Genomic DNA, 16,370 nt, shown 5'->3' with positions numbered 1-16,370 from the left:
GCATTCCCCAAAAAAAAAAAAAAAGACAGCACATGAGTATAGCCTAATTAAGTTTTACACTATAAATAATGATTTTGTGTCATGCATGCTGCAGGTTAGTTGTCCACACTGTATTTGGCTGATGGTCTGTGTTTTGGTCTTACTTTCTCAGGTCATTAGCCATGAACCCCATCCAGAGACCGGAGATGTACATCATTGGAGCACAGCCTCTGTGCAGCCAGCTGACGGGCCTGTCTCAGGGTCAGAGGAAGCTCTGCCAGCTCTATCAGGACCATATGGTTTATATCGGAGAGGGGGCAAAGACGGGCATCAAGGAGTGTCAGTATCAGTTCAGGCAAAGGCGATGGAACTGTAGCACGGTGGACAACACATCCGTGTTCGGCCGTGTCATGCAGATAGGTGAGTCAATGTGATGATGCTTACAATGCACTCAAAACAAGTATCTAAATTGATTAATTGCATGCAGCTTTTGAATGCATGCCTACTTTGACATTTCAGACCACAGTGTACTTTTGAATTAGAAGGGTCTACAAATAGTTCATGTATTTTGTTCAGAATTGTCAACTATTAATGAAAGTTCTTAAATAGTCACATGACTAGCCGTTTAATTCTAGTTTGCCCTTCTGAAAGATGATATCTGTGTTAAAGCTTCATAAAAAGAATACATGAAACATGTAAAAAATGTATGTATATCTGCCATATTTTGTAGATATATTATTTAAGGGTCTATTATTTTTTTTTGTCTATTTCTGTTCTATTTTAGTGTCTGTCATGTGAATCATGATCACAATGCATGTAAACAAAAGTGGTCAAGTTTTATAGAGACTATTTTAAATTGAGAGACTATATCTAAAAACATGAAATTATGGTACTTTGTTCGCCAACTTTTTATTGAGCAACTGGGCAATTTTAAAAACGCATTAAAAAACAAATAACGCATATAAGCGCATGCTTTAATAAACGTTTTTGGTAAAGGTATAGTTTTGTTTAGTTATATGTAGCCTACATGTAAAGTGTAAATGGTGCGCGCTCAGCATGCATTGAACTGCTCCCCGTGAGACTTTACGCGCTGCGCTTTTGACATCAGTTTGGTGATTTTCATAAAACATTGTTTGTTATTTAAAAATAATGGATGGTCTATATTAGTTTATGCATGCATGTTTGCATTCGTGCAGATCTTTAATACAGCATATTTAAATGAATAAAGTTTCTCCAGATTGTGTCAATCCTTCATGTAGCCTGTAAACACTGCAGCGTGTAGGCTACTTGAATCGAATGCATGCTCGTTTGCGTGTTGATCTCTCACAGAAGACAGCGCTCGTTGGCGCAATTGAGTGTTAGTTCCGCTCATCAGTGAAACAAGGTGTAAGACGCGACATGCCCCCCAAATAGCACGGGACTTATTTGCAGTCAATCGCGAGGTTTATATTGAGGTGTTAGTCGGGCCATTGTCCAGCGTCGCTTTTGAAATGCAATGACACAGAGTCGGGATATCCGGGACTCTATTTGAAGTCTGGGCACCAAAGGCCAATAAAAGTGGCCCTCCGAATTCAATAGGCGCATCTCTGGAATGCAGGTACACACCCGTTTACACGCGCCGCTTTGTGTGTTTGATACTGTGAAACCGGCAACGAATTTTGATACAATTTTAAAACACTTTCTGTATAGTGTGTTCTATCTATCGATCTATCTATCTAAACGTTGCTCTAAAATGTAGCCCTAAAAATAATCTAAAAGTCCAATACTTTCCTCTTTATTAGTTTAAAATCTATCTATCTATCTATCCAAAATTTGCTCTACAGTAGGCTAAGTAGTTTGATCTATATTTTTACATACTGAAAGTAGAGCTGAAAAACCATAAAATCAAGTAAATTAATGTCAAATTGACAAGCTTGGGGTGAAACATTAACATTATAAGCCTTCTGCTCCTGTCATACATTTTTGTTCTTTTTTAATACACAAAACAGTTTCTTGTGGTCCGTCTGGTCAGGGGCAAGTTCACTTTCATTAAGGCATTGAGGAAGGCCGGATCATTAAAAAGGAATTCTCAAGGCCTGGAGTTTAAAAAGCATTTTGTTTGACAAATTTCCTCTCATAATTACTGTGTCGCTGAGCATTGATATAAAGTGCTTATCTCTAAATATGGTTGTACCAGCACTTTTTAACATGTTTAAACAGCTTTTAAACGTTAAACGCTATTAACTGTATTGCCTGTGCTGTTGAGGTATGTGAAATCTGCATTCCAGATGGCTTATTAGATGGGGGAAAAAATCAGGTAACACATGCACAACAGATGCGAAAAAGAGCACAAATTTTATAAACCTAGCACCTCTTTGGCAGGAAAGCTTTGCGGGTTATCGTATGCCTCATATCAAGTGTACCAACACTGGAAAACCTGTCCCTTTTCGCTTGCGTTTCAATATATATCCATTGAGATATATATATATATATAACAATGGAACAATGAATCAGTGCTGTCTATGTACATGCACACGTTTCTGATAATCTTATCTCTCACTGCAGGGCTTACAAGAAAGATTGTTACCATCTGTGGGGTTCTGGAAATGAGTTGTTGTACTCTTTGCCTTAGTTCCTAAGTGAATAATCAAGAAAAATAGTGTACTGAAGAGTTGTGGATGATTTAACAAAGTGATTTGCAGCCGGTGGAATGTCGTCTGTGTCCTAATTATGTGTGTGTGTGTGTGTCTTCTGCAGGCAGCAGAGAAACAGCTTTTACTTACGCCATCAGCGCAGCGGGTGTCGTGAATGCGGTGAGTCGGGCGTGCCGTGAGGGTGAGCTTTCCACCTGTGGCTGCAGCCGAGCGGCTCGTCCCAGAGACCTCCCGAGAGACTGGCTATGGGGCGGCTGCGGTGACAACGTCAACTACGGCTACCGTTTCGCTAGGGAGTTTGTGGACGCCCGCGAGCGCGAGAAAAACTACCCACGTGGATCTGTCGAACATGCACGCACGCTTATGAACGTACAGAACAATGAAGCCGGGAGAATGGTGAGGAAATGAACACACACATCAGTTAATGATCTATTAATAGATGGAAATTATTGGATAATAGCAAGCGTCTCCACAGTATCTTGACCCATTCTGTGGGCGTTAAGTCCACCATGATCCACCTAATTTCATTTTGTGCAAGAGTCTACAGTGTACTGGTTTGGTTAAGGTGTGTTTCTTTATGATTCACAGCTGTTGCAACCTCTATTATGATATTGAGAAATAAGAGCCCAGATGTACACTTGAACGGATAAACACAGCTTTAGATATGTTTGTGAATAAACCAAAGGCAGCCCTAATGTCTCATGCAGATCACCACAAACACAATAACAAACACAGTTACTTCATTCTCCCTCTGTTGTTGAGTGAATGTGTTTACTTAGCTATACTCTGGGACCACAATTGTCTTTAGAAGTTAGTTATGTCTGACAAAATCAGATGTTCTCAAAGGTAAAATGATTCATAATTTTTAAGGAGTGGGGTTAGTGTGTGGCCTATAGTAGTTATATTTAACTTTTAGTGATGTGCAATAACATCTTTTTTTTTTTTAATTGACTAGTCAGTGAGTTTCCTGAACAACTAGTCAGTTCAAAGTCCATTTTTAGTTAAGATGCCGTCACATTTGCTGTTGTTTGGTGAGTTTTTGCAGACAAAAACCAGTTGGTTTAATAGGAATCCACACGATTGGGAGTTTTCCTCATGCATATTTCTCGGTGTTTTCAAGTTCTCTTAAATTTCTAACATAATGCTGCTTGGTTAAGTGACTGAGCTGTGCTTCATATGTCGCAACACTATTGATAACAGACAATAACTTTTTGGCCTGCAACATTTTGGCAATGTGACCACACCATTATGCTAGTTTGGACTCACCTGACTGGATGTGTACTCTTTATAATAAGACAGAATGGAATATACCTAAAAACATAATCCTTGTGAAAGGACACTTAAAAACAGTGAGAAAAATGATGCAGTGGCCAAAGACGTGTGCTTTAAAGTGGATGAATTTCAAAACACAGAATTCCTATAGCTAGTGCATGGCTCTTGCAACATCAAGGTTGTGGGTTTGTTTCTCAGGGAATGCATTAACTGATAAAAGTTGCTGTGGAAAAAAAACATCTGTTGTAAAATTAAAATGGCTGTCTAGCAGCATGCACACATCTGGAAAAAAGCTTGTTTACCTGATTAGTCGGTTGTTGGATGATTAGTCAGTCATCAAGACTTTAACTTTGGGTTTATATAAAAATAACTGTAGTCTGTGGCATCTCTGCATTTAGATTACAGGCTAGTGAGAGAGCTAATTTAATGGAAATGACCAAATGGCGCCCATGCAAAGGCTAGCGCCCTTGGAGTCTGCTGGGGGTCAGGAAGTCAAAGCGCCACCAGGGATGAAGCGTCCCATGTTTCTCTCAATCAGCATGTAGCTCAGATCTAATCTTCCTTTGATTAATTTAATGGAGTAGTCGATGCCAGAACAAATAGTTTTTTGTGGGGTTTTTTTATAAGGTGATGTGTGGTAAATATGTTTAGTCAGGAACGCTCTGACACTGCACATTTTCTTGTTGAACGACTTCTCGCTGTTTTATAGAACAGCTATACGGTGGAGGAATTATTGGAGCGTTTCCAAGTATGTGAGTGTGTGTGTGTCTGGCTCCAACAAACTGTGGCCCCCCTGCCACGTTCAGGTGGGCATAAAACCCTCTCGGAGAACGCACTGCAGAATGTCACCACATCCTGCCAAAACACGCCATCAAGCTGGAATGCGTTCCTCCGTCCCTTTGCGAGTCCCACGCTTTGTCATACCACACCCCGATCCCATCCTCTTTCCCCTCAGTTATTTGAGTGCTTTTAAAACAAAGCTGCCTCATAAAAAGTCCATTTGCCTGCCGATGTGGGTGCTTGCCGTGCACAGAGCTCCGCCACGTATGTTTGTCTTAGAGAAGATGAGTGTATTTAAGGTGTTTACAGAAGAGAGGGCCTCTTTTCTGGAGTTATGGCACATCTGAGATCCCCTGGCTCTTCTCCTGAGGAGGTCAAGGTCTGGATGGGTTCTGTACGTGCACGAGGGCGAGATTATATCTCAATTGAATCCTTTTTGTTCTTTTTTGAGTTATTGGCACCTGCTTTTTTGGTGGAGGTGGATTTGAGGGTGTGGTGTGACCTCCGAGACTCCCGCCTCCCTGGCATTCCCTTTCTGCGGGGCCTGTTTGCCGGAGATTTGTCTTGCTTGGAAAGGCTTAGTCTTGGTGGGCTTTTGTGGAGGCGACAGAAGCGTATCGGATGCCCCTCGGTGTGGAGTCGGGACGGGCGGGGGGATGTAAGGGTGTAGTGAAAGATGGTGCGTGTGGTTCCGGCCCTGTGGGTCACAAAGGCTCGTGACCCAGACTGTACAGAGAGGAGGAGGCCTACACCCTTTATAAAGATCACCTGCTTCTGTGTGTCTTTCATTCAAAATCAACTGCAGCGGAGACTAACACACACACACCCTAATCTAAAGCACTTTATTACACACTCACACACACATGTAGGCGTAACACATTTTAATATACTGGTAAGGCTTTCGGTCTCACTCATTCAGTGAATTTATCTGCATTACTAATGTTTGCATGCTTTTGTATTCACAGACACGCATGTTTACTTTGCTATCTAAATGAGGACGAACCATATACTTCTCTTTTTTTTTTTTAGTTATGCAGCTAGTCAAAAGTGATTGAGTCATGCTTCTTATGATCTTATAAAACTAGTAACATCAAACACCAGCTACATAGTATGAATAATATATAACAAATAGAGTATGTTTTACAAGAAAATAATAATAGAAAATAGTATTTCAGTCTTTCTATTTAAAAGATCTTGTTGAATTCTTTGTTACTTGCTGTAATTATTTGTGAAATTTACTAGCAATTGAAAATTTACTGATTGAAAATTGTTTCCTAGCTTTTTAGTTTCCTTGGCTAAAATAAAATAAAATGTTTAATAAAATGTAAGAAGTTTACCATCACCGTAATGTGGGAATTATGATCACACAATATTGACTGATGGATCGACAGAGAATCGTCTTTCTGAGAGTCATTAAGAAATTATGATTCTATTCTATTTAAATAAATATGAGGTAAACATGTGAATACATAATATGTGCACTTTTGGAGTAAAAGTTTGTATGTTGTGTAGCGAAGCACTGATCAAAAATAAATGGAAGCAAACGCGATTGAATATGTACAGGTTTGTGTCACGTTATTCTGTTCAAAATATCATCAACTCCCGATTGATTTAGAATTCCGGGCAAAAATAAGAACTGTTAGTGTCACTGTAACCAAGTATTATCATTAATAGTGGTCAGATATTGAATCTGTCTGATCTCAAGGTCAAATCAGAATATTTATTGTAAAATGTTTCTGTAACAGCTGCCAAAAATAACCTATATATTTATAGCTTCACAGTGATTTGTAATACATTTTCAAGGGGGAAAAAAAGAAAAAACAACATTTTTCAAAACATCCCCCCTCTGGTTTTTTCACAAATTGCGTATGTATAATTTCCTCATTTGGGATATATATATTTTTGTATTTCATATATTTTCTAAATTGGAAAACAGAATAAAAAAAATAAAATGAAGAATGTAATATAAAAATGGAGAAAAATTAATCTTCATTTCTTTATTTTTTTTTTTACATTGTACCTAAAAATGAAACAGATTTATTTGCTATTTTTGAATGCTTTTAGGTTTTTAAAAAATGATTTGCTTAAATAATGAATCATTTTTACCTCTGATGATGTCCTCAAAGTATTGTTTTGCCAGATTTAGTCCCCAATGTGTAGCTGAATTAGAAACGGTTCGGTACGAATACGTGTACCGTTACACCCCTAATATATATATATATAAATATAGATAGATCTTTTAAAATACGTCTCATTACTACAGATACATAGTTGGGGCCTTGAAAACTGCTACATTTTCTTAGCATAGCTCAGACTTGTATTTGTTTACTTTAGATTCTCTTTCCCGTCCCGTGTCTCTTATCTCTACACCTCCAGGGATGGTTGTTTGCTGTCTCCGCCCTAACCCCGCCCAGCAGCCGACCCTGACCCCATCTGAGCGTGCTCCATTGTGCGCAGCACTGCATGCGTGTCCCTTCCACGCACCGATGAGCCTGTCTATCCATCACACCTTGGTCACTTGGGCCAAAAAGAGAAAAAAGAGAGAAAAGGAGGGGCGCGAAAAGGAGATAGATGAAAGTGAGGATGAATAAAAGAGTGAAACGGCGGCCTTTATGTGAACACAGTTTCAGTTGGGCGCACATGTTGAAATGCTCAAAAACCCTTTTGTGTGAGATCATTTGGATGAGGTAGCAGAACTGCCGCTTGACACGCAAGACTGTAAATAGCCCAGAATGGCTTGCGTGATGTGTGTGGGAAAGTGTGTGTGTGCTTGTTGTTTCTGGATTGCAGACAGGTATTCAGGTAGGGCTGGTGATGACAGAGACTTGAAAGGTGTTGGAACTCCCCTTAATGTCTGTGTGCGAGCAGGTAAAATGGAGGGGGCTTAAACAGCTGCCACCGGAGGGGGGTTGAAGAGCCGTGGCAGCACATCCTCAAAGACGACCGTTAAATGTTCTCACGTGAGGTGTTAAAGGGAGGAGCACTGCCTGCGCTTAAATTACAGAGAAACAGAGAGAGAAATGCCTTTAATGTTCCCTCGTTCAGGACACTAAACAGACACAAAAGACACAGCAAACAAGACAAGTCACAAACCAGGGAGGGAAATACCCAAGCTGGCCACCCAACTTTGATTGAGCCCAGGCGTTGTACTCAGTAGCTTGTTTTTGTGTTTGTTGGTGAGACGCGACGCACTTGGTACGGCCCGTTGTGGGTGGTTAATGAAAAGTAATAGTCTATTAATGTTACATGTTAAATAATTCAAAAGGAAAGGGAAGAACAGCCGTTAGTTTAGTATGACAATATGTCGAGCGCATCTTTATTGATTCAGCTGGGGGTTTCATTGAATTTAATCAGCAGGAAGTCTGCTGTCAGTGGTCTTGGGACTCTCTGTGTGTTCTAGAACTGAATGACTATTCATCCCATTGTTCTCCAAACGCTCTCACTGCGGCTCTCTGTTTGTAAAGGGACCGTAAACTCAAAAGCCTCTGGAGGCCCCGCCAGGTTCAAACGGACTGGTGCACTGAACACATTTGGCCTCTTGAGGGCGCCGTTGTTCCATCAAAGTTTGTTTTGCAGCTGTTGATGGTACTATTGTTGTATTCCCTAAAGAAAATTAATTCATTCAATAAAATAAATAAGTCAATAAATTGTGGTTGCTAAGAATAGCAGTAAAGATATATGGTTGCTAGGATATTCTAGATGGTTGCTTCCTATCTGTGACCCTGGGCCACAAAACCAGTCATAAGGGTCAATTTTGGTAAATTGAGATTTATACATCACATGAAAGCTAAATAAATAAGCTTTCCATTGATGTATTGTTTGTTAGGATAGGACAATATCTGGCCGAGATACAACTATGTGAAAATCTGGAATCTGAGGGTGCAAAAAAATAAAAAAATTGAGAAAATCGTCTTTAAAGTTGTCCAAATTAAGTCATTAGCAATGCATATTAGTAAGCAAAAATGAAGTTTTGATATATTTATGGTAGGAAATTTACAAAATATCTTCATGGAACATGATCTTTACTTAATGCCCTACTGATTTTTGGCATTAAAGAAAAATCGATAATTTTGACCCATACAGTGTATTGTTGGCTATTGCTGCAAATATATCTGTGCTACTTATGACTGGTTTTGTAGTCCAGGGCCACATATAAAAAAGTAATAACGCAACTCCATAAATCACGTTAGAAGCACTTGTCAGTTTCATTGTCCCCAACACAAACATATACATAATTTTTAATTATTATATATTTATATTTATTTTTATTACTATTATATTCATTATTGTATATAATTTTATTAATTTCATATTTAGATTTTTAAATAGTAATGTTACATTTATTGTTTATTTTATTAAAATAAATCAAATGAAAATAAAAATGTCAAAAAAATGTTCAAAATATATATATTTTTTTTACTTAATATTCATTTAAATTTCTAATTTTAAATATGTGTTTACATTTGTACTTTTATTATTTAATATTTATTTTAAAATGTTTACAAAAATAGTATTTATTATAATCTTTCATATTTCACACATCTTTACCATATTTTCATATACAAGTTTTCTTTGCAAAGAAAAGTTGCAATAATAGCTGGAAATTACAACTTTTTTTTTAATAATTATACAGGAAACTGCAAGACAGACATAAATTCATACACTTTAACACTTTTTGGTGAAAAATGATGCCATACGTGGCAAAATATTATTGATTAGTTGATCATTTTCAGCCCTTTTCTGCTGATACTTCCAAACTATTGTTCTTACAGTTTAGACAATATTAGCCAGTTGAATCATTTTACCAGATGAAAAGCTGACATGATAAATGGCATGATTCAGGCAATATTTCTTTAGTGCTTATTTGTATAACTAAAACAATATTAGATGTCACCAGTGGAAAGTAAGCATGGAAATTTTTGGTATTCAAGCTGGAAAAACTCATTTTTTATACTTCTATAATTATAAGTAACATTGTCTTGAAATATTCTCACAACACTTCTAATTCTTTCTCCACTCACAGGCAGTGTACAATCTGGCCAACGTCGCATGCAAGTGTCACGGAGTCTCCGGCTCGTGCAGCCTAAAAACCTGTTGGCTCCAGCTGGCCGACTTCCGCCATGTGGGTGAGTTCCTGAAAGAGAAGTACGACAGCGCCGCCGCCATGCGCATCAGCCGACGAGGCAAGCTGGAGCTGGTCAACAACCGCTTTAACCCCCCGACGAGTGTGGACCTGGTCTACATCGACCCCAGCCCGGACTACTGCCTGCGTAACGAGACCACCGGCTCTCTGGGCACCCAGGACCGCCTGTGCAACAAGACCTCGGAGGGCATGGACGGCTGCGAGCTCATGTGCTGCGGTCGCGGTTACGACCAGTTCAAGACCTACAAACACGAGCGCTGCCACTGCAAGTTCCACTGGTGCTGCTACGTCAAGTGCAAGCGCTGCACGTCGCTCGTAGACCAGTTCGTGTGCAAGTAGCAGCCTAGGGACGGGACGGGACAGACGCCCTGGAGAGGCACTGAGCAATTAGCAGGAGAGGAACGGGACCCTTAACGGACCCAGAGGGGGAACTTAGAGATAATTAAATGTAAAATGATATATTAAATAGCAACAAATTAAAGTATATAAATAAGTGTACGTGTGCCGTTGATAGTAATTTAATGACCTTTTCTGACTCAAGAATCAAAAGTTGGACGTCATTGATGAAAAGGAGGCACCGGTGTGATGTTTCTTAGCTCAAGCTGTTGTTCTCTCGATGTTTGAATTCAGAGAGGCACGAACTGTTTGCTTGTTCTAAAAAGAAGAGCCTAAACTCTTTAGAGACTCTAGAAATGGTAGAGATGCAGAAAGAGGACGGAGAACAACGGCTCGTGGCCCATCACCTTTTCCAGATCTTTGGCCCGCCGCTGATTCACCTCCACAAACACACACCACCTTGCCGATATCAGAGCTCTTAAGAACCTTGAGTCAGAGAAATGTGGAATTATCGGACATTGTGTTCCATGATGTCATAAAGATCCTATGACAAGAACAGAATGCTGCCTGTTACCCGTCACACAAGCATTTCTGCTAAGAAACCTGGAGAGACGTGTGAAAGATGAAACCAGGAACGTTTTTACCTGAATTGGAGCGACACGCACACACAAAACTCCCTTTATTCTTCCAAAATCATTCAATTTGTATCCTTCATATAGGCTTTCAAAAGTCTGTTATGAACCTTTGATGCATTTCAGGGGCTTCCGTACATCATATCTTGGAATTACATCTAATCTGGAGCAGAGAATATTGTGTTTGTTCTGTCACTGTCTTTGTCATTGTTGGATGAAACGGTTCAAAGCCTCACGGTAATGAATGTGTGTCTGGTAAATGAAAATAGGAAAAAAAAATAAAAATCAAGGCTACATGATAAGGACTGCAAAAACTATTATTGTAACCAAATACTAGTGGTTCAGATTATATTTTATTAATTGCTTCTCATTTTATACATCATATGTATTGTTCTGATTATTATTTTTTGATAAAGAAGCTTTTTTCTGGGGATTTATATGCTAGCAGAGAAGATATTACTGGCCACTGGATGGATCGGGCGATCATAGCCGAGCTCTCCCACTGTCAGGCCACAGAACAAGACAATAAGATCTTTTGTTCATTCATGAGTGTTTTGGAGGAAAACTACACTTGTAAATAACAGTCAGTCAGTCATATATGCCATTAACACTTACGATCTCTTTGACATGTCACTCCACAGTTTGTTTGCTGCCCTGTGATCATATGCTTGTTGTGTGTATTTCCCCTCATTCAAACCAGTAATATTAAAAATATGATTAGTGATTATTATCACCTGCTCTGCTTCTTTACTTCTGTTTAACTCTCTGTGTTTGTTCTGTTTGATTTGTGGAATGACTTCATCACATTTATGACCAGGGTTATAGATTGCATAAAGTTATATGTGCTTAAGTCATTAAAATGCTGCTCATATTATCTATTCTGCTGATATGGTCAAGCATTTTTGGTATCATACATTATCTGTGTGTTGTAAACTAAATATAATGTAACCTTTACACTTACACTCAATCTTTTTCATACAGGCAGTGATCATGTGATTAGTTAGTTTGGGTAGAGCCATATTTAATTTTTGACAGGAATAAAAATAAGGCTGTGAAAGATAGAAGTGCATGTGTTTAATGGATTGTACTGCCATTTAACAACATACCGATTATTTAGCTGATGAAACGTCAGTTTTAAGAGTTGTGAGTTGTGAATATTATGTGATCTAGGGGACCCTTATACAGTGTATGCCTTTTCTAAAGACTATTAAGTCTATCCATCAGTGACTCGTTTTCAATATGGCATCTAATCTGAAAGGTCTGTGTTGCTCAAGTTGTGATTGAAGTCGCAGGGTGGGGCGGCACTTGCTTTTCTTTAAACCTAACCAAACACCAACATCTCAATTCAAATTCCAGTTCCTTGGTTCACACCTTCTTTTTCACTGGTCCGGACTAGTTTCGATACTGCCGTTTGTCTGCAGTTCCCACCACATTATTAGTAGATCAGCTCACTGGTTTTGTTATGCAATTAGTAGACACTGGCATGAACTGCATGTACTTTGTGAACCGCATGCAGGTTGGGAGAGTTTCCAGTGACTCTGGCTCAATACCAGGCACAGAAAGTATTGATAGGTGCAGATCTGTCTGTATGCCCTCCTCTAACATCTGTTTTGCAAATAGGTGAGCCCTTTTATCATTTGGATGGTTATCAGCTTCATTTAATGTTGGGCCGGAACACAGAGGCTTATGTTCCACTTATTTAGTTTCTCATTGGGTTTGTATGGTCAAATGATAAACCATGACCTGAGCTGGTTTAGACTGGAAATTCTCTAGAAAGCTCATATAGGCCAAAACACCACAGGAAACATATAACCACATACAGCCCGAGACCACTATTGAAACTAGCGCTTACATTTAGCTTTTTTTTTTTGCTTTAATACAGTGGGTACGGAAAGTATTCAGACCCCCTTAATAGGACCATGTGATATTTCAGTTTTTCTTTTTTAATAAATCTGCAAAAATGTCAACGATTCTGTGTTTTTCTGTCAATATGGGGTGCTGTGTGTACATTAATGAGGAAAAAAAAATTACTTAAATGATTTTAGCAAATGGCTGCAATATAACAAAGAGTGAAAAATTTAAGGGGGTCTGAATACTTTCCGTACCCACTGTACATATTTCATATTACAAATTATATTATCAGTAACAGTTCGAGTGAACAGTCTAACTGTTACTGAATAAATCTGAATTTTAGAGTTACTGAAAAGTGTGACCTAGAAATGATGCAGAAATTTTCTTGAATTCTTACACATATTTCAGTGTCCATATTTTATATTTTTAAATCCTAAAACTGTTTATTAGACATCATTAAATCACACTTTGATTGTCGTCATAAAAAATTGTATGTGGTGTACTGTAGTAACCTATATTCTCACCTACATACAGACTTAAGTCTTGCTTAGTGATAATGGTCAAAGCCTAGGTATAATTTCTCAATAAAGATCATAGTACATTTTCTCTATAACCTTTGTCATCGATTACATCATTAGTAAATCAAGCAGGCTACTTTCCAACATTGCACTACTGTTAGCACTGATACCATATCTGAATAGTTGATAGGCAGGGATGTCACTGCATATCCCCACTTTCTGTGAGGCAAATATTTGAATCTGTGTAATCGATTGCACAAAATCATAGCCTTCAATTCATCACAGGCCCATGACAGCAGGGTTGTTAATATTATAGACATTGGGGGACTCAAGAGTCTTCCTCACAATAGCAGTCAATCAACATGGGTTGTTTAAAGATAGATTTGTAACCTTTGTCTAAATTTGTCTTCCTCTCAATCTTATCAATATTTGGTTACATCCTTATATGACAATATCCTAATGGTTGTGACTAGTATTTTTTCTAAACGAATAAATTAAGTTGTTATTATTAAAATAGGTCATATTTAAACATAAAATAACATTTTATATATAAATATACAGTGATGGTGAAAAAAAACAAACATGAAATCCACAAACAAACGTCACCCGCGGACTACAAATCCCGTCAAACCAGTCATCCTGAAACTCGGTCACGTGACCTATCCGCGCATTCTGATTGGCCACTCTGCCGTCACGCGAGGGGCGTCACATTGAAACGCAGATAACCAGAAAATCCAGCCAGGTCGAGCGAGTCAGTCAGTCAGTCCACTGGATCTGCAGCGCCACTCCGACAAAAACACATGCTTGAAGGACAACCGCTCGCCGCTTACGCAGACAGGTGAGCAAAAACCCGACACCCCCATGTAGTCGTTGGAGTATATTTTAGGGTGTTTCTGACTGTATTTCTGCGCTAATGAAGTTGTTTGTGTCGGTATTGCTAGCTGACTAGCTCCCGTTACTACGCTGCCTGGAACGGTCCGTCTTTTGTTTTCCAGCTTTTTTCTTAACGGGAATTTGATTTTAAACGATTTAACAGATCGGTATATTATCATAGACGCGTCTAAAAGTTTCTGAAGAACGTTATGAACCTGAAGAAAGAAAGTACGTGGTCTAATCCCTGTGTATTAGTCACTTTAAGACTTGTTTGTGTCAGTCTCTGAGAGGTGAGTGTGTCCACTGATGGGGCTTTTGTTTGGAGTTTTCATGCTTGTTTTGTATTTTTCCAAGTTTTCATGCCCGTAAAGAGTTCTGTCCGAGATTCACGACAATAGAAGATGCTGTTTTTGTTTGGGTTGTAAACAAAGCAGCTTCGAATTAAAGGAACAGTTCACCAAATGAAACATTCTGTCATCCTTTACTCACCCACATGTTTTTGCAAATCCGTATGAGTTTCTGTCTTCCTAAAAACACAAAAAGAGATGTTAGGCAGGATGATAACCTTAGTCACCAATCACTTTGAGTTCATGCTTTTCCCAACACAAAGAAAGTGAATGGTGACTCACTGATGCTGTCATCTTCCCTAACATCTCATTTTGTGTTTTGAGGAAGACAGAAAGTCATACAAGTTTGGAAAAACGTGAGGATGAGTAAATGATGATGGACTTGTAATTTCTGAGCAAGCAAACCTTTTAAATAACAGGATTGAACTGGTAGAGGTCAAATAATGATGGATATTAGTGGAGGTGTTTTTTAATATAGTGGCAATGGAAAAAAATTGTAAGCATTCCAGTTGACGTCTATGTTAAGCGTCAAAGTGTGAAAGTGTTTGACAGCTTGCTGTTGATCTTATTGACTTGTCATCACAGCAGGCATTTCTGACCTAGTTTTCTTTGCCCTCTCATGAGTACACAAGGTTCTTCTCATTTTTTACATTTTTGTGAGGATGAATTCCCTCAGTCCACTTCATTATTTCAGATCCATTTCAATGTCATATTGCTGCCCAGTCATATGGTTGCTAGAGATAGACGTTAATATTTTATAAACTCAACCGATATTTCTTCTTTGTAGTGTAAATTGATTATTTATTATTATTATTCATTTGATTATTTTTTGTTTTTGTTTATTGATAAATGCCATAACACAACAATGTTATTCCCAGGCGAAGTTACTTGTTTTGTTTGTATAATTAATTACTCAACTTTTGAAATAACAGCGCAGTGTTTTTTTAAGTGATACAGCAATTAGTTTACAATTCGACGGCCTAAAAATCTGATTAAAGACTGTCTTTTTCATAAAACAACTTTCTGATAAAAAATTCTTAATTCATATGTTTTTATTGTTGTGATGTAATGATCACTTAGTTATTACTGTTTCAAAAAGCAAAACTAAAACTTTTTTTGCATACACATTATGAAACATTTTAAAAAGAATCTGTATTGCATTTGGTCATAAAGCAATATCAGTTGTTCACTACTGTTGCAACTAGCAGGCAGCATGTTATTTTTATTACCGTCTCCCTAATGCCGAGTTCACACTGCATGATTTTCAAACTCGTCGGATAGCCGTTGTTTTCACACTGCGTGACTATCTGGGGTAGCATTCAGTTGCTGCTGTGTTCACATTGCACGATGGATCGGCGACAGGGGGTTTCACACTGCATGACTTCACAATAGGAAGAATCGCCGACAGCTCTGTCTGGTCTGCAAACTACGTTTCACAACAAGATACACGCGAGAAGTGATAAGGAAATAACGCGAGAACAAAACCTGTCGGCGAGTGAAAAATCAGGCTAAAATCGTGCAGTGTGAACTCAGCATAACTATCTGTTTTTTGTAGCAAGGTGAAGCCCTGTGTGCCGCACTTTGGATATATGTTCCAGGTAGGGATGTGCAGCTCTAGTCGACTAAACGGTACAGCTCCTACTAGTCGACACTGAAAACAATAGTCGATTACGCGACAAAAAAAACAACAACATGATTTTATCATTCAAATTACCGTCATTTTAACATAGCATTTAAAACATTTTAAATTACAAGTTAAAATAAAAAGTTTGAAAAATAATACATTATTTTTTAAAGTTTATCTGGGCGGAAACTACTTTTTTACCTCAGACCTCACATGCGTTTTCTTCTTGTCAGTTGCGGCGAGTTCAAAAATGACCACGCGAAAGATGAGAAGGTGTGGGATTATTTTGAATTAGAAGGAAACGGAAAAGTTTTGAGTAAACTGTGTAATGTCAAATTGTCTTACAATAACTCTACTGGAGCGATGCGTAATCATATTCAAT

At 38.5% G+C, this 16,370-nt stretch overlaps 2 protein-coding genes across 4 annotated transcripts in view; both read left to right on the top strand.

Moving 5' to 3' along the window:
- Positions 1–11,477, top strand: part of wnt5b (wingless-type MMTV integration site family, member 5b) — a 61,252-nt gene extending 49,775 nt beyond the window's left edge. For all 3 annotated transcript variants that reach the window (XM_016447518.1, XM_016447517.1, XM_016447516.1), the window contains 3 exons: positions 152–399; positions 2,716–3,008; positions 9,688–11,477. In XM_016447518.1, coding sequence (XP_016303004.1) covers positions 152–399; positions 2,716–3,008; positions 9,688–10,146 — 1,000 coding nt within the window. In that variant the 3' untranslated portion in view covers positions 10,147–11,477. The remainder of the gene's footprint in view (positions 1–151; positions 400–2,715; positions 3,009–9,687) is intronic.
- Positions 11,478–13,877: 2,400 nt separating this feature from the next.
- LOC107658846 (adiponectin receptor protein 2-like) overlaps positions 13,878–16,370 on the top strand; it is a 55,432-nt gene continuing 52,939 nt past the window's right edge. The window contains exon 1 of the mRNA XM_016447514.1: positions 13,878–13,982. The gene's annotated coding sequence lies outside the window, so the exon portion shown is untranslated. The remainder of the gene's footprint in view (positions 13,983–16,370) is intronic.

This window comes from Sinocyclocheilus anshuiensis, unplaced genomic scaffold, assembly GCF_001515605.1.
Source record: "Sinocyclocheilus anshuiensis isolate Anshui unplaced genomic scaffold, SAMN03320099.WGS_v1.1 scaffold283, whole genome shotgun sequence".
NCBI lineage: Eukaryota > Metazoa > Chordata > Actinopteri > Cypriniformes > Cyprinidae > Sinocyclocheilus > Sinocyclocheilus anshuiensis.
The sequence above is the reverse complement of the archived record's forward strand: the minus strand, read 5'-3'. Positions and strand labels throughout refer to the sequence as shown.